Source organism: Penicillium vulpinum, assembly GCF_028829585.1.
Source record: "Penicillium vulpinum strain IBT 29486 chromosome Unknown utg000001l_segment0_segment0, whole genome shotgun sequence".
In the NCBI taxonomy this organism is placed as follows: domain Eukaryota; kingdom Fungi; phylum Ascomycota; class Eurotiomycetes; order Eurotiales; family Aspergillaceae; genus Penicillium; species Penicillium vulpinum.
The window spans coordinates 2,224,273-2,244,793 of record NW_026643241.1 but is presented as its reverse complement, the minus strand read 5'-3'; the positions used below and the strand labels follow the sequence as shown (position 1 = coordinate 2,244,793).

The 20,521-nt window shown below is 49.5% G+C and overlaps 9 protein-coding genes across 9 annotated transcripts; 4 read left to right on the top strand and 5 right to left on the bottom strand.

Annotated features, from left to right (window-relative positions):
- Positions 1 to 294: 294 nt before the first annotated feature.
- Positions 295 to 3,147, bottom strand: dapB (dipeptidyl aminopeptidase dapB; the record flags this gene model as incomplete). Its single annotated transcript, XM_057248533.1, has 3 exons — positions 295 to 374; positions 450 to 719; positions 789 to 3,147. 3 exons carry the CDS (start codon positions 3,145 to 3,147, stop codon positions 295 to 297), a joined length of 2,709 nt encoding a protein of 902 aa, XP_057112965.1.
- Positions 3,148 to 4,162: 1,015 nt separating this feature from the next.
- On the bottom strand, positions 4,163 to 6,093 carry N7479_000834 (chaperonin-containing T-complex subunit CCT4; the record flags this gene model as incomplete). The annotated part of the gene is made up of 7 exons (XM_057248532.1): positions 4,163 to 5,017; positions 5,075 to 5,647; positions 5,702 to 5,731; positions 5,782 to 5,811; positions 5,868 to 5,890; positions 5,941 to 5,992; positions 6,046 to 6,093. 7 exons carry the CDS (start codon positions 6,091 to 6,093, stop codon positions 4,163 to 4,165), a joined length of 1,611 nt encoding a protein of 536 aa, XP_057112964.1.
- Positions 6,094 to 6,417: 324 nt separating this feature from the next.
- Positions 6,418 to 7,921, top strand: rpt1 (proteasome regulatory particle base subunit RPT1; the record flags this gene model as incomplete). The annotated part of the gene is made up of 4 exons (XM_057248531.1): positions 6,418 to 6,512; positions 6,585 to 6,699; positions 6,758 to 6,987; positions 7,042 to 7,921. The coding sequence occupies 4 exons, from the start codon at positions 6,418 to 6,420 to the stop codon at positions 7,919 to 7,921; spliced, it is 1,320 nt and encodes a 439-aa protein (XP_057112963.1).
- A 685-nt stretch (positions 7,922 to 8,606) lies between these two features.
- On the top strand, positions 8,607 to 10,854 carry N7479_000832 (uncharacterized protein; the record flags this gene model as incomplete). Its single annotated transcript, XM_057248530.1, has 6 exons — positions 8,607 to 8,648; positions 8,720 to 8,774; positions 8,837 to 8,910; positions 8,968 to 9,131; positions 9,188 to 10,576; positions 10,635 to 10,854. 6 exons carry the CDS (start codon positions 8,607 to 8,609, stop codon positions 10,852 to 10,854), a joined length of 1,944 nt encoding a protein of 647 aa, XP_057112962.1.
- Positions 10,855 to 11,831: 977 nt separating this feature from the next.
- Positions 11,832 to 13,534, top strand: N7479_000831 (uncharacterized protein; the record flags this gene model as incomplete). The annotated part of the gene is made up of 2 exons (XM_057248529.1): positions 11,832 to 12,588; positions 12,672 to 13,534. The coding sequence occupies 2 exons, from the start codon at positions 11,832 to 11,834 to the stop codon at positions 13,532 to 13,534; spliced, it is 1,620 nt and encodes a 539-aa protein (XP_057112961.1).
- Positions 13,535 to 13,800: 266 nt separating this feature from the next.
- N7479_000830 (argininosuccinate lyase ARG4) lies at positions 13,801 to 15,319 on the bottom strand (the record flags this gene model as incomplete). Its single annotated transcript, XM_057248528.1, has 3 exons — positions 13,801 to 14,309; positions 14,372 to 15,202; positions 15,265 to 15,319. The coding sequence occupies 3 exons, from the start codon at positions 15,317 to 15,319 to the stop codon at positions 13,801 to 13,803; spliced, it is 1,395 nt and encodes a 464-aa protein (XP_057112960.1).
- Positions 15,320 to 16,004: 685 nt separating this feature from the next.
- N7479_000829 (Acyl-CoA N-acyltransferase) lies at positions 16,005 to 17,327 on the bottom strand (the record flags this gene model as incomplete). The annotated part of the gene is made up of 1 exon (XM_057248527.1): positions 16,005 to 17,327. One exon carries the CDS (start codon positions 17,325 to 17,327, stop codon positions 16,005 to 16,007), a length of 1,323 nt encoding a protein of 440 aa, XP_057112959.1.
- Positions 17,328 to 17,964: 637 nt separating this feature from the next.
- Positions 17,965 to 18,752, bottom strand: N7479_000828 (uncharacterized protein; the record flags this gene model as incomplete). Its single annotated transcript, XM_057248526.1, has 2 exons — positions 17,965 to 18,563; positions 18,659 to 18,752. The coding sequence occupies 2 exons, from the start codon at positions 18,750 to 18,752 to the stop codon at positions 17,965 to 17,967; spliced, it is 693 nt and encodes a 230-aa protein (XP_057112958.1).
- Positions 18,753 to 20,104: 1,352 nt separating this feature from the next.
- On the top strand, positions 20,105 to 20,521 carry N7479_000827 (uncharacterized protein; the record flags this gene model as incomplete). Its single annotated transcript, XM_057248525.1, has 3 exons — positions 20,105 to 20,134; positions 20,192 to 20,402; positions 20,490 to 20,521. 3 exons carry the CDS (start codon positions 20,105 to 20,107, stop codon positions 20,519 to 20,521), a joined length of 273 nt encoding a protein of 90 aa, XP_057112957.1.

Genomic DNA, 20,521 nt, shown 5'->3' with positions numbered 1-20,521 from the left:
TTTAAAAAGCCCTATGTTAATATGTTTTGTCTGGTTTTTTATACCAGTTTTTGATGTTTTCACGTATCGAGAAATTGTGGAATACCCCAGCGACTACAGTCTTTTCATCTTCTAATCTCAGTCTTAATCGTGAGAATATATTAAATTATAATATGCATCCATTGTTCCTCGAAGCTATATATATCTAAGAGAATATAGTCTACTCAAATGTGGTGTAGATAATTGTAAAACAAATGATTTATCCCGAAAAGCCAAAAAGAAAGCAAGAGTCCACGAATGGCGCGAGATCCTACATCACGTCGACTTCTGTGGTGTCGGGCTCGCGATCCGGTGCCATTCACCATTGAACGCATTGATGAGCCAGCTCGAGAGACCTTGATTTATGATCAGTCATGTCCTTTTCCAAGCTTGGGAAGCCATAAAATTGAGGGTATCAGAAATCAACTTACGTTCGTAAACAAGCGCATGCGCCATGTGGAATTGTATACTATGATCCGAGTCGGGGAAGACTTGCATGTCGTAGTTGGCGATATTCTCTAAATCCAACTTGTCGATCAACGCAAGGGTATTTTGGAGATGAACATTGTCGTCGGCAACACCGTGCATGATCAAAAATCGAACACTGCGGCCTAGGGCCATGACATCAGTGATGGAGGCATTTGCATAACCTGAAGGATTATGCTCGGGGGTATGCATATAACGTTCTGTATAGATAGAGTCTATGGAAAAGTAGCACGTCAATATGTGTGGGAAAACAAATGGAACAGTAGTAATTTGAATCAGCTTACCATAGAACCTCCAATCAGTGACTGGTGCCACGGCCATGCCATATTGGAATGTCTCGCCCGCATCTTGCTCAAGGACCTTCAGGGTCATGTAGCCGCCGTAGCTCCAGCCCCAAACTGCCATACGGGTTTCATCCACGTAGCTCTTGCTAGCCCAGATCTTGCCTGTCTCAATCTGATCGAGAGCTTCATAATGGCCGATATTACCACGAACAACGCACCGGGCTTCTCTCCCGATAAAACCTGTCCCTCGGCCATCCACGGTGACGACAATATAACCCAGGCTCGAGGCGACATAGCTCTGAAAGTCAACCGTGAACTTGCGGTCGACTGTTTGCGATCCTGGTCCACCATATAGGAAGAAAAGCACGGGGTATTTCTTTGCAGAATTGAAGTTTGGAGGGCGGCGCTCCAGAACTTGGAGCGTGTAACCATCAATGGTAACATTGGTGTACACCTCAGTTGGGAGGGCAGAATCTTCGACCATCTTCACAAGTTCAAGGTTTTCCTCGATGAGGTTTATCAGTTCAATTTCGTCACCTTGGGTGTTGATCACGGACTGCCACGGCACTTCTGGGCCTCTATAACTAAGTAAACCATAGCCGGCTCCGTGGGAGAATGAAATATCGAAAAATCCGGGTGCAGATGTATCCGTGAGAGGTCGGAGATCAGACCCGTCCAGTTTGACCGAGTATACGTGACGCTGAGTTGGAGCCTCCTTTGTGGCAATGAAGTATACCAGACCCTTTTTCAGGTCAACAGCAGACGGCGCCTTGACAACTTCCCAATTGCCCTTCGTCAACATGACAGGCTCTGGGTTATCCAAAGGTGTGAAATAAGCCAAGTGGTCATAGCCTTCATAAATAACGGTGTCAATATAGCCATCATGTGGTCGACCATTTTTAGGGTCAGCGGGAATAATCCGAGTCGACTGTGAAGGTTCAACCCAACCACCGTCGAGAGCTGCGATATCGTCCGACCGCACCAGTTTTCCAGTTCGGGACTTTGTGTCCATAACAAAAATCTTTTCAACATCGCTCTCGCGGTTGGTCTCTCGGATCAAAACCTTGCCCTCGAACGCCCAAACAATCTCGATGATAATTCTTTCATCGTCAACAAAATCCTCTGGCATCTCAAATGAGAAAACTTCATTTTTCTCGACATCATAGAACTGCAAGTTAACGATTGGATTCGGGCTGCCGGGTTTCGGGTATTTGATCTGCCTGACTTCGGGGTAATTTTCAAGTCCAGGCGGTGGCTGTTTGCCTGATGGCCGTGAAAGGAAGTACTGAATAGGATATTCAGGAACCGCTGACTCGTTTGTTCGAAGGAATGCAACAAATTTTCCATCACCAGACCACCAGGTGCCGGTGCTGCCTGCAAAGACTTCTTCCTCGTACACCCAGTCTGGAATTCCATAGAAGAGGTTCTCGTTGCCATCCTTGGTGATAGGGGTGACCTCCAAGGAGGCCAGCTTACGCAAATATAGGTTGTTCTCACGAACAAATACAACTGCATCGGAGGTTGGTGACCAAGTTGCAAGTTGTACACGTCCACTCATGTTCCCAGCGTCTAGCGGCTCGGCCTTTTGCGTCGCCACATCAAAGATCCAATATTTCCCAAAGTACGAGTGTCTCCAGTTGGACTGGATATCAGTCATGACCAAGACCTTGTTCATATCAGGACTTGGCCACGTCTTGGTCGGTAGCATAGCCTCTCCATCAAACCAGATATACCCCTTCTTCATCAACACTCTGGTCTCGAGGCTATCGGCGCCATCCTTACTACTGCGGATGTCTTCAACCCGCAGAAAAGCATCTTGCTTCTCGCCCTGCTCAACCAGAAGTCCATCCTCGCCGTTCGGGCCTGCAATCCAGGAGATCGCGTGAGACCTCGGAGACCATGTACCAGATAAGACTTGCTCAAGTGTCACTGGTTTCCCATGGCTCATACCACCGGTGGCTGAGTCTGGTTTGTGAATCTCCACGCCCGAGGTAGACGAGAGCGCCGCGGTATCTGGTCGTTTCTGCGTGAGGAACAGCACGAAGGCAAGCACCCAGCCACCAACGCAGAGAAACACCAGTAACCAGACGATCTGGCGCAGGCGCTTGGATGAGCTTGCCTTCTTTCCACTTGATATAAGAGGCTCATCTAAGTCGGTTTCCCCTCCATCTTCGATATCCCGGTATCTATCCCCATCCCCTTCCTCCCTCAGCGTGTTGCCTGCCTTGTGATTCTTCATGAACGATTCGGAGGCGATCGATAGGCCCGAGTCGGTGGATGTTTGTGAGACAAGGGATTCCGACCGCTGTCGTGTCAACGGTACGGACTCTGAGGTCCCTTCATCTTCGAACTTCCCCATGGTGATTGTTGATCGGAGTTCACAAGCGGAGCTGACGTCCCGTCCCGATCGTCACGCTATCTCTTATCGCCAACAATTCGAGGCAGGCATATGCCAGCAATCACTGTTTCAATAACAGTAAGTGTATATATCATATATATATGCTCAATGACTGAGACAATGTATAAAAAAGCAGAGATCACTTTTTCGAGAGCTGGATTCTAATGTCGGGGGATCTTGTGAAACAGGCCGAGGCCATCTCTTGGCGCGGACAAAGAGTCGTCTATTCATCTCTCTAGCTTCAAATATCCTTATTCAATACCATTTTGGCTTTTAATATTGGCGATCAGTTTGCTGCTTACGGACTAGCCTTGTTACTGATGTGTATATTCTTCGAACAATTATTCGCTGTTCATCGAGGCAATTGGTGCTCAAGGGTTACTGTATATATTTTAATACATGTTTGTTATATTGAGCGGCACTATTCCTTTCTAAAAGGATGTGGCAAATGTTCTGTTAGTATTCTAGATAACGAAGCTCCCAAGGGATATAATATCCTAGGAAATGCACAAAAAGATACATATATGCCTAATGGAAATGATGAATGAACATCTTCCAAGGATTGACTTCCAATCTAATTTTAATCTCTCGGTTTGCCTGAGACTCGTCCATTGTAATAAACAGCATTTTTAACCAAGTTAGAAACCGAAGAATGAGATTAATAGAGGTCATTGGAGATCGTATATATATACATAGCGAGGTGCAGTATGCTCTCGGAATGCGCAATACCAATTTCGAAACATAATACATACCACCCTCGAGCCTAAGGATATACAAGTTGACCTCACTGCCTACCTTTCATAAGACAATATGTGAACATAGCATTGCAGGAAGCTCGGTTTACTATATATATCACACAGGCAGTGTATACAAATTGAGAGTGATTCTATGCAGGAACGGGATATTTTTTTTAATTACTCGTCGCGATCAGATCGCTTTCCATCATACAGCTCACATTTGCGGCCGCCGAAGGCGTTTACCGCGACAGAGCAATGTCATCAATTCTCATGATCATCTTCACAGTCTCCGCAGCCAGCTCAATCGCACTGGTGCTGACCAGCAGGGGCTGGAGAATGTTCTCCTCTGTGATATCATCCTTCACACCACCGCTGCGAATGCTAACTCCGGCATTGTGCTGGCCCTGAGCATGGCGGTGGCGCAGTTCAGTCACAACCTTGATGGAGTTAAGACCAGCGTTCTCAGCAAGAGTAGTGGGGATAACCTCCATGGCATCGGCGAAGGCCTTCCAGCAGATAGCCTCAGTACCAGTAAGCTCACGAGCGCGCATGGCGAGTGTGTGGGCCACTTCGATCTCGGGAGCACCGCCACCTGCGATCATGGCACGCTTCTTGACGAGGCAGCGAATGACACATAGGGCGTCGTGCAAAGATCGCTCGGCTTCATCCAAAATCAAGCTGTTGGCACCGCGGGCGACAATTGAGACGGTCTGGTTGTAAGAGGTAAGAGGAGCTTTGATACCGGTGATCTTGACGTAACGAGCACCGGAGTTCTGGACTTCTTCGACAAGGTCGGCTGTGCCGAGCTTGTCCTCAGTGAAGGAGTCGACATTAGCGACGGGCTTGCAGCCAAGACTCTTGCAAAGGAACTCGACCTCATCACGCTCAATATCCTTGATGGCGAGAATCTTGAGGCGGGAAAGGAAGTGCAGAGAAAGTTCGTTCACGGCGTCACGGAGGATGGACTTTTGGATCAAAAGAACATTACACTTGGTCTTCTGAATCTTCTTGACCATGTTGAGCATGTATTGGCGCTCCTCTTTCAGGATCTTATCCATCTGACGGTAGTCATTCACCACAATTTGGTTCTCCATCTAGAATCTGATTGTCAGTCTTGTTATAGTAACAACTCGGGGCGCGAATAAACATACGTCTGGCTTGGGCGGGCTCAGTTGGAACTGGATCAGACCTATCCGCGCCTTCTCGATTCTTATGGGGCCACCACTGCTCTTGATCACGGGCTGGTTGAGAACCACACCATCGACCATCTCGCTATCCTCAATTGTGCCGCCAACCTTCTTAACAATACGGATGTCCCGCAAGTCCACATTCTCTGCGGTCTTCGGGTCACAAACCTTTAGGACGGAGTCAACGGCCATTGGGCCCAGAAGTCCGGAGTGCTGGGACACGATCTTGGATGAAAGCGAAGTAGAGGCGGCTTGGAGGAGGGTGGCACGGTCGGTAAGGTTGATAGGACGGGACATGTTGTGGAGGATCTCGACGGCAGCGCCGGCGGCTCTCTGGAAAGACTCGGAGATGACAGTGGGATGAAGGCCCTTGCCTAGCAACTTTTCAGCAGCACCGAGCAGACTGCCAGCAATGACAACCACTGATGTCGTTCCATCACCAGCTTCGACATCCTGTGCCGAACTCAGGTCGACGAGCATACGGGCAGCCGGGTGCATCACGCTCATATCCCTCAACATGGTGTTTCCATCGTTGGTCTGCGGGGGTTAGTTGAGGCTCCCGATATGTTCGAATGGAATTGGGGTTCGTACGATGATGGTCTGTCCCTTGGCGGTTTGGATCTCGAGAGAAATTAGCATCTTGATAGAACGAAAACCTGAAATGTACTCACCATCTTATCCATACCCCTGGGTCCCAACGACTATATTCCTGTTAGCCCCTCATATAGGTATTTGTAGATCGTTTGAGCGAGCGTACTGTTCGAATAGCATCGGAGACAGCTATGTTATCATTAGCATGGGCAACTTCAACACCATGAGAATATACATACCCCGAGCAGCGAGAATGTTGGAGGCCCGCACGGCCATCGGCTTCTCCTTGTCCTGCATGCAATCAGAAATCAGTGGTCCACACACATCATTTTGAGGCCTCGCACCTTGAAGGAGGTATTGCCGGAGGCTCCTTGTGCTACTGCGGCGGCCATTTTGAAAATCGATATTCAAAATTAACCTTCGAAAATGAGTGAAAAGAGATAGCTGAGTTGTTGTGGTGGAGGACACACAGGAAATTCTGCGAGGTTCTGAGGCGGTGATGAAGCTTGGCACCTGATTAGTGAGGCTAGCTCGACCACCGCAGCTCTGCTACATCACCGTTCTTTGCTCTCCGAATACCCAACCTATCTATCTTTTTTCAACTTGCCACTTCTTTCAAAGCACGTCGAATTTGTCCTATCTGCATATACATCTTCGATTTTATTGTTTCCTTAAACCTCCCTTAGCTCGGCCTTGGGCTGTCAACACCTTTCATCATGCCTAGCGCCACGGGTCAGAACTGGGAGAAGTTCCAGAAGAACTACGCAGACGATGAGGAACCAGAGAAAAAGATTACGCCCCTTACAGATGAGTGAGTTTCCGGCGTTTGTCGATTCAATCCACACAAGGTGCGATGACAATGAGTGGCTGACGTTCATCACAGTGACATCGCAGTACTCAAGACTTACGGTGCCGCACCTTACGCGAATGCGCTAAAGAAGCTCGAAAAGGATATCAAGGACAAACAGAACAGCGTCAATGAGAAGATCGGCGTTAAGGTGATAACTTGTCCAGCTCTTTCGGCCCCTTGAACAACTGGAGCTTACGCCTTACCAGGAATCCGACACCGGTCTTGCGCCTCCACACCTTTGGGATGTTGCCGCCGATCGACAACGCATGGCAGAAGAACAGCCGCTACAGGTCGCGAGGTGCACAAAGATTATCCAGGACGAGAAGGACTCGGACAAGAGCAAATATGTGATCAACGTCAAGCAAATTGCCAAGTTCGTTGTCAACCTAGGAGAGCGCGTTAGTCCGACAGATATCGAGGAAGGCATGAGAGTTGGGTAAGCTATCTAGTGGATTATACGTCATTTTTCGGTGCTGACTAGGCTTCACAGCGTCGACCGTAATAAGTACCAGATCATGCTGCCCTTGCCGCCAAAGATTGACCCCAGTGTGACAATGATGACTGTTGAGGATAAGCCCGATGTGACCTATGGCGATGTCGGTGGATGCAAAGAACAGATCGAGAAGCTACGAGAAGTTGTTGAGATGCCCTTGCTATCGCCAGAACGTTTCGTGAACCTCGGTATCGACCCACCCAAGGGTGCTCTACTCTATGGACCCCCAGGAACCGGAAAGACCCTCTGCGCGCGTGCAGTCGCCAACCGAACGGATGCTACATTCATTCGTGTCATTGGCAGTGAACTGGTGCAGAAGTACGTTGGTGAGGGTGCTCGGATGGTCCGCGAACTTTTCGAGATGGCCCGTACCAAGAAGGCGTGCATCATTTTCTTTGACGAAATTGATGCCGTTGGTGGTGCACGTTTTGACGATGGTGCTGGTGGCGACAACGAGGTGCAGCGAACCATGCTGGAACTGATCACACAGCTGGATGGTTTCGACTCTCGTGGTAACATCAAGGTTATGTTCGCTACCAATCGTCCGTCCACACTTGACCCAGCCCTGATGCGTCCTGGTCGTATCGATCGTAAGATCGAATTCTCACTGCCGGATGTCGAGGGTCGCGCCAACATCCTCCGAATTCATGCCAAGAGCATGTCTGTCGAGCGAGATATTCGATGGGAGTTGATCTCGCGATTGTGCCCCAATGCTACAGGTGCCGAACTTCGCAGCGTTGCGACTGAGGCAGGTATGTTTGCTATTCGGGCTCGCCGCAAGGTGGCTACCGAGAAGGACTTCTTAGCCTCTGTTGAGAAGGTGATTAAGGGCAACCTCAAGTTCAACTCGACGGCGACATATATGCAGTACAATTAGAGATTCTGACTTTCTTGCATTATGGATGGGATGTACGATCACTATTGTCTTGTTACGTGGGAGTTTCTTCCTGGTCAATGCAATATAATTTCAATCAAATTCCCTCTAACTTCCAATGTAGGTATGATCTGTACTTTCTCGATTGGCACGACTGGTCATGTGACTTCACGTGACCATCTTGATATAGAGGGACAAAGCATGTAGTATATGCAATTGAAAAGTACGACATCCAGCAATTGTATGTCATTCTACTAGGAAAAGTGGGACTAAAATCAGAAAGGGTAGCTAGATATAGCTTCAAGACTCCATAATAATTGATCCGAGCGGCTCTCTTCAATCTCGTTGATGCTTTACCGTATCCTTCCGGCAGCTTATGCTGGCCGGCAAAATGATCGTGGACACGTGCCATCTGACCAATCACGGACAGCCGGCTGCCCGAGGTTGATTTTCATTGCGCAGCCGCTGATTGGATAGTTCGGCCCCGGTCCTCCCCGTCGGCAACTGGGAGAATGATTATGTCAGCGTGAAACTACCAACTGCAACCCGATTCCAGATCAAAGTGTTGCCCTGGAAGGAGTTCGCTATTCCACAATCTCCCCTCTTTGCTAAGCCCGTCACCGACCCCCGGTGTTCTGCTATTCTCTTGGTTAATTAGGGAATCCCAATTCTCTCTTGACCCGCCATCATGAGCTCCATGAGCCTGCGGAGCCTAGCTCCTGCATCCAAAGTGAGTAGCCGTGCAACGATTTTCGGTCGGTCCGTAAAACCCGCAGCATACTCATACGTCTATTTTTCTAGGTTTCCCGCATCTTGAGGGACCAGAGACGTCTTTTCTCATCTTCAAGGCCCGCAGGTACGCATTGGAACACTCGAATTATCAACCCACGAATGCACCACTAATTACTACTGCGCCAGCCCGGATATGGTCTAACCAGCCTTTGCGCGCTAAGGAGTCCAATGGCTACTTGACTGACAAGTACCCTATCATTGTAAGACAATAACGCTCTCTAGATCGAAAGGAGATTGATTGGGTCTAACTTGCGCAGGATCACGAGTACGATGCCGTCGTTGTCGGTGCCGGTGGTGCCGGTCTGCGCGCTGCTTTCGGTCTGGCCGAGGCTGGATTCAAGACTGCTTGTGTTTCTAAGCTGTTCCCCACGAGAAGTCACACTGTCGCTGCCCAGGGTGGTATCAACGCTGCCCTTGGAAAGTAGGTCTCTCCCACAACCGCCGAAGGGTAGTGAATCGCGTCTAACTAGATTTTAGCATGCACGAGGATGACTGGAGATGGCACATGTACGATACTGTGAAGGGTTCTGATTGGCTTGGTGACCAAGATGCCATTCACTACATGACCCGCGAGGCTCCGGCCAGTGTTCGCGAGCTTGAAGGTTACGGTTGCCCCTTCTCACGTACCGAGGATGGACGTATTTACCAGCGTGCTTTCGGTGGTCAATCCAAGGATTTCGGTAAGGGTGGTCAGGCCTACCGTTGCGCTGCCGCCGCCGACCGTACTGGTCACGCCCTTCTGCACACCCTCTACGGACAGTCCCTCCGCCACAACACCAACTACTTCATCGAATATTTCGCCCTTGATCTGCTGATGGAGAATGGTGAATGCCGTGGTATCATTGCATACAACCAGGAGGATGGTACTCTGCACCGATTCAAGGCCCACCACACCGTTCTTGCCACCGGTGGTTACGGACGCGCCTACTTCTCCTGTACCTCCGCCCACACTTGCACTGGTGACGGTATGGCTATGGTCGCTCGTGCTGGTCTGCCTAACCAGGATTTGGAATTCGTTCAGTTCCACCCTACTGGTATCTACGGTGCCGGTTGTCTGATCACCGAGGGCTCCCGTGGTGAGGGTGGTTACCTGCTCAACTCCGAGGGTGAGCGTTTCATGGAGCGTTATGCTCCTACCGCAAAGGATCTTGCCTCCCGTGACGTTGTCTCCCGCTCCATGACACTAGAGATCCGTGAGGGCCGTGGTGTCGGTCCCGAGAAGGACCACATCTACCTTCAGCTCAGCCACTTGCCCGCTGAGCTCCTGCACGAGCGTTTGCCCGGTATCTCCGAGACTGCCTCGATTTTCTCAGGTGTTGATGTTACCAAGCAGCCGATTCCTGTCCTTCCCACCGTCCACTACAACATGGGTGGTATCCCCACCAAGTACACTGGTGAGGTTCTGGATGTGGATGAGAACGGCCAGGAGAAGATTGTTCCCGGTCTGTACGCCTGCGGTGAGGCCGCATGTGTGTCTGTCCACGGTGCTAACCGTCTGGGTGCCAACTCCCTGCTTGATTTGATTGTCTTCGGTCGTGCTGTGTCTCACACTGTCCGTGACAAATCCACCCCTGGCAAGCCCCACAAGGAGCTTGCTTCCGATGCCGGTGCTCAGTCCATCAAGGACCTCGACTTTGCCCGTACCGCCGAGGGCCCTAAGTCGACCTTCGAAATCCGCAATGCTATGCAGAGGACCATGCAGACCGATGTCAGCGTCTTCCGTACCCAGGAGAGCTTGGACGAGGGTGTTGAGAAGGTCAACAAGGTTGACCAGTTGTACGCCCAGGTCGGCACCAAGGACCGCAGCATGATCTGGAACTCAGACTTGGTGGAGACCCTTGAACTCCGCAACCTGCTGACTTGCGCGTACGTATCCCTTACTAACAGCTTTGTTTAGGATCGCTTGCTAACATATATCTCATAGTACCCAAACTGCTGCTTCTGCTGCCGCTCGTAAGGAGTCTCGTGGTGCACACGCCCGCGAGGATTACCCCGACCGTGATGACGAGAAGTGGATGAAGCACACTCTCTCCTGGCAGAAGGAGCCCCACGGCGAGGTCAAGCTGGGCTACCGTGCCGTTGAGGCTAACACCTTGGATGAGTCGGAGTGCAAGGCCGTCCCTCCTTTCAAGCGTACCTACTAAGCTCGCTATTTTGGAACCGACCCACAGAGAATACGGAGGATACCACGGAGTTGTTTCAGATGTACCCTATCGACGCCCTCTCCCAACCTCGTGGTTTTTGAGGTGGAACTAGGGTTTGTGGCGTCGAAAGGCCCCGTTTCAAGGGGAAACCATCTATGAAAAAGACCTTTTTTTTATTGACTATGTTACTTACCATCCTGTATAGCCATATTTTTTTCCTTTTATCTTAACAGGCGAAGAGTTGGTGTACTGAGTGCTTTTTTCCCCCTCAGTTTGTCTCATATGATTGGATTTATTACTTCTTAATTTTTTTTCCCCTGTTCTACCCATAGGTATGGAGTATCTATTGTAGTTTTCTCCTACTCGTATGTAGACATTCCGCTTCTTTGTCTGATTCGGCTAAAAAAATCCCCGGGGAATCAGCCCCCTTGGCCTATCAAAGAACCCAAAACACTAGCCTCTTCCCCAGTCTTACTTTAAGCTTTGGTTGATTTCTTACTGGTTTTTTTTCCTTAACTAACTCACTTGATTCTACGAACATTTATCAAACGGAGCATATCCAAACTAATCATGCCTTTATCAAAGAGCCAAGGGGCCTGCTGGGCTGTTTACAAAGTACTTGAGCTAGAAGAAAACCAACACTACACAGGGAATCCTATTGGTGGCAGCATCAATCTATCTATATTTGGTATTTCATTGCCACCCCGCACCTCTAACAACAAAGAAATCTCTTCGTGTCTTCTTTCAGGAACAGGGTCGTGATCTTCTTCGAGAGTGAATGAATGCTTCTTGCAAGAATATCTCTCGTAGCCTAGCCGATCTATTTGATTTCTCATGTCAATTCTGCTAGCAGATCCTCAAATCTCCTAAACGTTGAAAGGACGAGATCTCTAACTTCTAGTTGTGCAATTTTATGCGTATCTTGTGATTTGATCGAGTTGTCTTCGGATTCAGTGGATGAGACTTGATCTTTGAGTATGGTGTTCGAGATGGAGTCTCTCGAGTCCCTCGGGTCTCTTATTCCTCGAGAATCTACTGCTTGCACTGGGGGCAAGCTGTGGTATGTTTGCACGGCAGGCAACTTTCGTGGATGCTGCTCAAGTGATCCGTGTACGACGGGCATTTGTCCAGATGACGGCGAGGATGATGCGAGCACAACGTCGACCAAGTCTTCTACCCTCTCATTAACCACAGTTGGGGTTATTGGTCTGTTGCCGCCCGATGTAACGCCGAGAACCACCACCTCCTCTATTTCTACTTTGTCGGAATCAAGTACCAGTTCTACGACGGCACTTGTGCCATCTGCCACTGCTTCTTCTATTACTTCAGAAATATCAGCAGGTTCGAAGACATCCACAGCCTCAGAGACATCCCCAGTCTCTCTAGTAACACTCACAGCTTCAGACGTTTCTACAAGTTCTGACACATCCGCGGCCACAGGAGTCACAGGTTCGGTTCTGGCTGCTAGCGCGTCTGCAACCAGTACTTCATCCAGCACCCCAGGTGGCGCATCCTCAAACCTGGGCGCAATAATCGGCGGTGTTGTTGGAGGGGTTGCAGCCTTGGTCATATGTGCCATTCTGCTGTTCTGTTGTCGCCGCAAGAGAAAGTATGGGAAGCGCGAGAATGGGTCAACTCTCGTCTCATGGTATCCACGCGGATTGAGTCGAAAAAACCAAGCAACTGCATCCGAAATGAAAGGGCCCCTATCACCAACAGACAGCGAAGCAAATAGTGAGCAAAAACATATCCAACGGCCAACCGGCACTTGAGGCAAGATAACATTTTACTGATGCCAAAAATTGAATTAACAATAGACTCACATGGCGCGGTCTCCCCATTCACTGCAGATAACACACGGGGAAGCATGATTCTCACCCCAGACCTAGCATTGGTGTCATCCTCAACCAGCCTTATCGCACAATCTCCTCACAAAACGCCCCCAATCCCACCAACCAAACCGCATTCAAACGAGCTCTTCGCTTCAGTCCCTCCACGCCAAGGGTATACCCCAGAGCTACAAGACACAGGCTTCCATCGGCTGCGCGCTGAACTAGCATCCCACTCCCAGAGCGAGCTAATCAACGTACCCATGGAGAAACGGCAGCGACAGCAGAATCATATCAGGTCGAAGAGTGGTCCACAAGCTTGGGAATCACCTGCATTGGTGTCAATAGCCAGTACAAATGCGAGCCTGGGAAGAGGAACCGGCAATGGCAGCGGCCACAGCTATAGCAATAGCGACGGCAGTAGTTCAGGGAGAAACCAAGCTGGACGGGTTGTCACGGCCGAGGGGGTTGTCCTGGGCGCGAATTTGGATCGATACTCCAATGGCATGGAGATTGGAGAGTCCCAGGCCCAGGAGGATAGAGGGAGGAGCGCGGAGCGCGGCGAGACAGATCATGTTATGAGTTTTATGCAGTATGGTGGGAGGCCAGAGGATCGCGGCTTGGGGAACGGGCTTGGAATCACAAGTAACAATACTTCAAATCCGCAGGGACGTGGGAGCAGTGCGTCCAGGTCGAGGCCTAGGCCCACGGAGCGCAGTTTGGAACACGATATTACGGCTGCGGATGGTACTGTTGACGTCCCGCCTGCCTATCAAGCGGAAGAGGGCGCCCCTGGGCACGACGTTAAGTCTCCATCTGGAACGATGGGTATGAGCCTAAGAGGGGCCTGAGAGATTCGATTTATTTTCGGTTTTAATTGTGGAGGATAATGCTGGGGTATTTCTATGTTAGGGTTGGAGTTCCAGTTTAACCTTTTTGATGAAATTTGAACGACGGTCCAACAGGTATGTTGTATGATATTCCCTCCTTTATTAGCACCATATAGCATGACCATTTTATTTTTAGAAGACACCTAAACAAGTCAATTCATATATTCATTTTTGTCTAACCAAAAGCCTAACATCTGTTTTCTGTCATATATCGTACCCAAAAGATTTTACAGTAACTTCTTCAGCACAGCGGTCTGCTCGAGGACTGCGCGCTTGCTGGTTCCGCCAATGGCGTCCTTCAGCTCGACGGCACGCTCGTAGTCAAGGCAAGTCTGGACATCAGCGCCGAAACGAGCATCGATTTCCTGGAGCTGCTGCAGAGTGAGCGTGTCCATGGGAACATTGGTGTTCTCGGCCAGAGCGACGACACGGCCGGAGATGTGGTGTCCCTCGCGGAAAGGCACGCCCTTGCGGACAAGGTAGTCGGCAATTTCGGTAGCCAGCATCTCTGGGGCCAGGGCGGCGACCATCTTCTCGGGGTTGACGGTGAGGGTAGAGAGCACACCGGTTGCAATCTGGATACTGTCGCTGACAGTTTTGACGTGGTCGAGCATGGGCTCAACGCTCTCCTGCAGATCCTTGTTGTAAGTAGTAGGCAGGCCCTTGATTGTGCACATCAGGCCGGCCATCTGGCCGAAGGCACGGCCAGCCTTGCCGCGGAGCAGCTCCAGGCTGTCTAAATTTTGGAACATATATCAGTATGCTGCTTCAGATTACGTCAACAGAATTCAAACTTACCTGCGTTCTTCTTCTGGGGCATGAGCGACGATCCAGTCGAGTAGGCATCCGACAGACGGACAAAGCCGAACTCCAGACAGCTGTAGATGATCAGATCCTCGGCCCAGCGGGAGATCTTCAGCATGAACGAGCTGCCCCACTGCATGGTCTCCATAGCGAAATCGCGGTCCGCAACAGCGTTCATGGAGTTGTACAGCAAGCCATCGAAGCCAAGCTCCTTGGCCATAGCCTCACGATCAATGTTGAAGCAGTTACCGGCAAGAGCGCCGGTACCGAGGGGGCTCTTGTTGACGCGACGAATAACCTCACGCAGACGCTCCAACTCGCTAGCGAAGGCAGTGGCGTGCGACAGGATCCAGTGGGACCAGCGGACAGGCTGAGCCTTCTGCAAGTGGGTGTAGCCGGGCATGAGATAAGCGATATCATTCTCAGCGCGGGCAATGGAGACCTTGATGAGATCGCAGAGGTGCTTCTCGATCAAACGGAGCTCGTCACGGAGCCACAGGCGCATATCCGTGGCGATCTGCTCGTTACGCGACCGACCGGTGTGCAGCTTGCCGCCGATTTCCTTGCCGATGATCTCACCCAGACGGCGCTCATTGGCAGTGTGGATGTCCTCGTCGTTCTCCTTGGCCACGAAGGTGTTTGATTGCCATTCCTGGGCGATCTGCTTGAAACCACGCTCGATTTCGGCGAACTCATGCGGTGTGAGGAGACCGGAATTGGTGTTGGCGCGGGCGAAGGCAATTGAGCCAGCAATGTCCTGCTTCCAGAACACGCGATCGTAGGGGAGCGACGTGTTGTACTGCACCATGAGGGGGTCAAGGCCCTCTGGAGTTTTTTGGTATGAGTCAGTGGGTTTTTTGGCGGGATGGAGGGGATGCGGTACTCACGGGTGAAGCGGCCTCCCCAGAGCATGTTCTCAGCGACGCCTTTAGGGTTACTCATTTTGAAAGGGAAATTGGTCAATGGCTTGAAATTGAGAGAAAATAGAGAAGTTCAAAGTTGAAGTTCCCCCCTGCTCGTGGAATCGCATCCGATCACCCGCTAAACCTAATTGGGAATATCTGGGGACAATGTTTACTATGAGTCAACACTATTTGACAATTCCCCCAACACCTACATTCTTATGATTTTCGACTAAACTAGCTTAATAATCCTCTGTTATTCCTCCCTAATCCATAGTATCTCCTTCTTGGCTAGCCTAGAAGAACCGAAGCCGACGAGGCCCCCCAATACACTAGTTTGTTCTCATTACCCTCCAGTGAATTCAGCGCCATATATCCGAACCCGAATATTAAAAGGGTGTCATGGTGTATATAGCGTTCAACAAGCCCGGGGATTCAATTTCCTTTCCCGGTATATTTGCTTAGGGATTCTCAAAGCTGCATGGGCTCACCTTCACTTTTGCAGACATATACCTAATCCGGGAGGAGTCAATTTATATATATGTGTAAATATTAGAGGTTTAAAACATAATTTACTCTCAAATTGGCCACCTATTGTAAAATCCGGCAGGTATCTCTGCTAGCAACGTAAAGATAACCCAGGTGCATCTATATATACTAGACGCAATTTCTAACATGTAGCTGTATTCTGTTTATAGAGACAAAGATCAAGCAGACCAGAACCCTTAGTCATGTAGTTCAATGACAGCCCAAGTGACAGTCGTCAAAACCTGACCCCCAATCTTTTCCATGACCCTCCGACTCGCCTTATTATACCCAGCCACATCAGTATGCGCCCAAGCCCCAGCGCGCTCTTGAGTCTGACTGTCCTCAGAGTTGAGTCTTTTGGCCCCAAAAACACCATCTACTGACATCCCTCGGCGCATGACAGCCATGGATAATGGAACTGCAAGCCCGCGACCCCGATGCTCCGGCTCTACATGCAACGTCGCCAGAGCTCCATCCATGCCCAAGAACGCCCATGCAATAGGCACTTCATCAGCACCACTAGACCCAGAATCAAAATAAACTGCCATACCTGGCATTTTAGATAGCTGTGTTCGTGGCCGGGGGATATTTGTCCGGCTCTGCACAAGATCTAGATGTTTGCTTAGAACACCCTCCCTCCCTTCTCGATCATGGAACCTATATCCAGAGGGGAGGGACAGATCGGCGGACGGAAGATCTGCAGCTGTATACTCTATGCTGGGGCTGAAGTTAGATCTGCGAAAGAAGTATTTGTAATAAGGCGGATCATCGAAACGATGGACCCGGATATTTGGTATCGGGTCAGATAGCGTGTAAGAGCCCGATCGCTGCAAGAGGGAGAATAGACCTGTATGAAGGCTGCCGATGAGGAAGGCCTGCGGATCTGGCGTGGGGATCAGGGGAACACCACGATTGGTAATGGGATCGGTGTTGTTTGGGGTGACCGAGGACATCGACACGGAAATAGTTTCAGATGTGGCCTGGGCTGACGTCGCCAAATATGACAGGTAGGATGGCAGCAGGTATGTCTTGACATATGACAGCAAAGCCAAGACCTGCGCGCGGACTAGGGCTAGGACGGATGGGTTGGCGGAAAAGGTGGAAACCACGGCGATGGGGTTGATGTCAGCGTTGTCCACATGATCATTATTATCATTGGCATTATTTTTGTCATTGGTTCCCATCGAGTCCACATTTAATATCTCCGGTGTAGTGGCTTTGGAACTATCGCTGACAGTGGCGATCGGAGGGATTGACGTGTGCTCCGCTTCGAGGCTGGAGTAGATGAGCATCTGTGTTGTGCGGCCAGCAAAGAGATCCACCCGCGCAGCCAGCCATGGCTGTCCAGGTTCAGGGGTTAAGCCGGGCGGGAAAGTTGCTAGTATGTGGGCAGTCTCGGACGGATACGCGATTCCATGTTGGATGCGTCGGAGCAGAGTTGTAGAATACGGCAATTCAGATACGAGTGTCGGTATTATTGTGGTAGCATCGTGCTCGTGGATGCATATTGCCGATGCCATTCCGATCGTGGATGTAGATTACCGGGAGCCTGGTTTCGATTCAGGAGAGTTTCTCCGCGGGAGGGTAAAGGATGGCAAACGAATCACAAACTTGTAGACTATTGATCTCTAATTTAATCATAAAGTGACAGGTTGACAGGTTGACAGGCGTGTGAGTCAGACCCTTGTGGATCCCTGCAATATGGCTAAATTGTACCTAGCTAAGTCTAGTTAGTTACATACCTTTGTTTTAGAATATTCGATTAAAAAAAAAAAAGCTCGGAGTAGTCCATATGAAACATTGAATCTCCGAGTTCACGTCTGGGATCGCTTAAGGATTTGTCACTTAATCTAAAAGTGCCCGTGGCGGTGCGGGACTATCGATTCTGACGACCCGTCGATCTCAACTCTCTAGGGCACAGATTAAATGAATGTAACCTTTATCCATTTTTTTTTTGATGTGCTTATGCTTATGCTACATTGCTAGATTGGAGAAAGCTTTTCCTATGTAGGGCACAGAGGAGGAAGATCATAAGACTAGCTTGTCATTATACTCTGTAATATATATGACAGAAGCACTATATATTTTTTTGGGGGCACGAGAAACAAAGGAAAAAAAAAAGAAAAAAGAAAATTCGTGCCTCATCACCGCGGCATCCTACCAGGGACTGCGCGCTCCGACCATCCAATCCTCCATTGCTAACCATTCACTCCACCGTGCCTCGGCCATTCGAATCTCATCCTCCGAGGGGTCACGGAGGGGCCTTAAGAAGGGAGTCTCTTCATCTGGAGAAATGTCATAGGCAGCCTTTGTAGATGCCCAGCCGCTGCTCTTAGCCGTGAAGAGATAGTTCACCCGTTCTTGTTTGTAGATACAGCCCACACCAGCTTCCCAGTCTCCACCGAAGAAGCCTTGCATAACAGCCGGCGAGTCCTGCGCCGTGACAATCAACCGTCTAATATACGGTCGCAGTGAAACAAATGACGATGTTGACACCGGTGCACTGGATTCAGAAGGTCGCTGGCAGGGTAGTCGAATATTAATGAACGCGGCAATGGCCTGCACTTGGGGTGAGTGCTGACTATAGTCGATGAAGTGCTGAGTACAATTCTTATAGTGCGGGAACCAGCCTGTGGGGTCCACGCGTCCAAACTCGGCGTCGTTCAATACCGACTGGGTCTCTGGGTTGGTCATCCCCTCTTCACGAGAATGCTCGTGCCTATCGGAGATGCGTTCAGCGTCTCGTTCGATGGATCCTGGAACAAGGGCAAAAAAGTCTCAGAATATTGCTCATTGTGCTACCAGTGCAATAGGAGAGACCGGGGTAGAGAGAAAGGAAGAAGTAACTCACTTTGAACGAGTTGTTCGTGAGAATAAGGATCGCGCATATCCATACGGGAGTTTTCCCAACACTCTCTTCCAGAACCCTGCATTCTCAATGACATGTTCGACAGTTGACATGTGTGAATGATAGTATGTGAAGAGGGAGAAAATATCAGACTTGAGGTGGTTGAGGTGGATTTAGACTTAAGTTAGAATAGACTATGATTCTGGGGGAAACGAATGCCTTATAGTTCTGCGCCTCAGCGCAGACGGGGAAGACCGAGCCATCAAGGGTACCCAAAATCAATAACTTGTGAAGATCAAGGGCGGACTAGTTCGGCTTTTCGGAGGTGAAAGCAGGGTGGGGTGGATCTGGGAAGCTATCGAAGAAAAATCTAGCTTGAGCCACAGATATGATCACTAGCCACGGTGAGCCACGGTCAGACCGAGGATGTGGCGCGTGCGCTTATCCTCAAATAGCAAGGGGTGTGTGGCTGTGAAGCTACAATGGAATTGTCCGCTAGTCCCTATTAGGCAACCTCCATGGTCGATCCAGATCTCTCCAGGGCTTACTCCGTTGTGGTAATCAATAGTTCAATAGTTCGGGGGGCTAGTCTCTTGGATCTCTTGGATCTCTTAGACTATCTCGCCCTAGATCACCTGAAATAATTTGGAAGCCTTACTAGCCTAGCGGGAGATCAGAGATCTGATTTTTCCCATAAAATTTCTACTCGCTTAGTCTCTACTCAATACGGCGTAGTCAATGACCGCAATATGCTTGACATTTTCCAAAAGGTCCACTTCTCCCCAAAAAATAATTAAACTTAGCCCGAGAAGTAGGATGCCGGATCTATTCGGGGGTGGATCTCATATCACATTCGGGGATGAGTTATTGCTGTATATCCCCTGTAACACTGACATGTTCCCGAGAAAAATAAAAATTAAACAATAACGTGGGTAGATAGTAAAATGTAAATTATATAATATATAATATATATAAAAAAAGCTTCAGAAATGCAAGGGGGAAGAAAAAAAAAGTAGAACGAGATGATACAATTCATGATTATGTGTATCTGCAGGGGTCCCTACTTCAAACGCATCCTCGTATAGACTTGTCCACATCGGGGACTCCGATCGGGCCCTGACGCTCAGACGCCACCATCTCCTCCAATGGCCAGGATATATCCACGTTCATAGTGTTAAAACCCGAGTCCCCGGTTAACAAGATCCTAAATTAGCTAGCCCACTAAATGTTGATCAGCTTGACGTCCCCCCCCCGCTCTGAATTACTGCGGCTGAGTATTTCCAACTGTTTAAATGCAGCCTGGCTCGCTTCTGATCAAGTCAACATCCCAACACAACTGCAGAATACTTCTTAAGTCTCTTAATCAAGTCGTCATCTTGCATCTCAAGGCTTTATACGATATACAAAAATACCACTTCATCACTACACCACACTACTCAACACCCAACCATGAGTTACAAAACCAACTATGAGATTCACGTGAGTAACATCCCTTCTTTACTTCTTCAATCAAATCTGACCTGATTTTTTTTTCAGTCTCGAGGAAGCATCGATAGCAGACGGTCACCTCCACCAGATGAACTTCTCTCACCGTTAGCAACGCTCTACCCGCATGTCGTTGCCCTGCAGCCACAGTACAACCCCAGTAACTGCACTTTCACTGGTTACCGTGACACGGGATATTGGGCCGCAGCCTACACAACACAACCTATTGATGATCCTCTCATGTCCATGCGTCGTATGAATGGTGAGTTTAATCCTTTTGTCTTTTTTTTTTCTTCGGTCGCATTCCTAACGTTGCCCTAGATGGTCAGTCAGGCCGCTTTGTTTCTAGACTACGCCGACTCCTCAGCCGAAACGATTTAA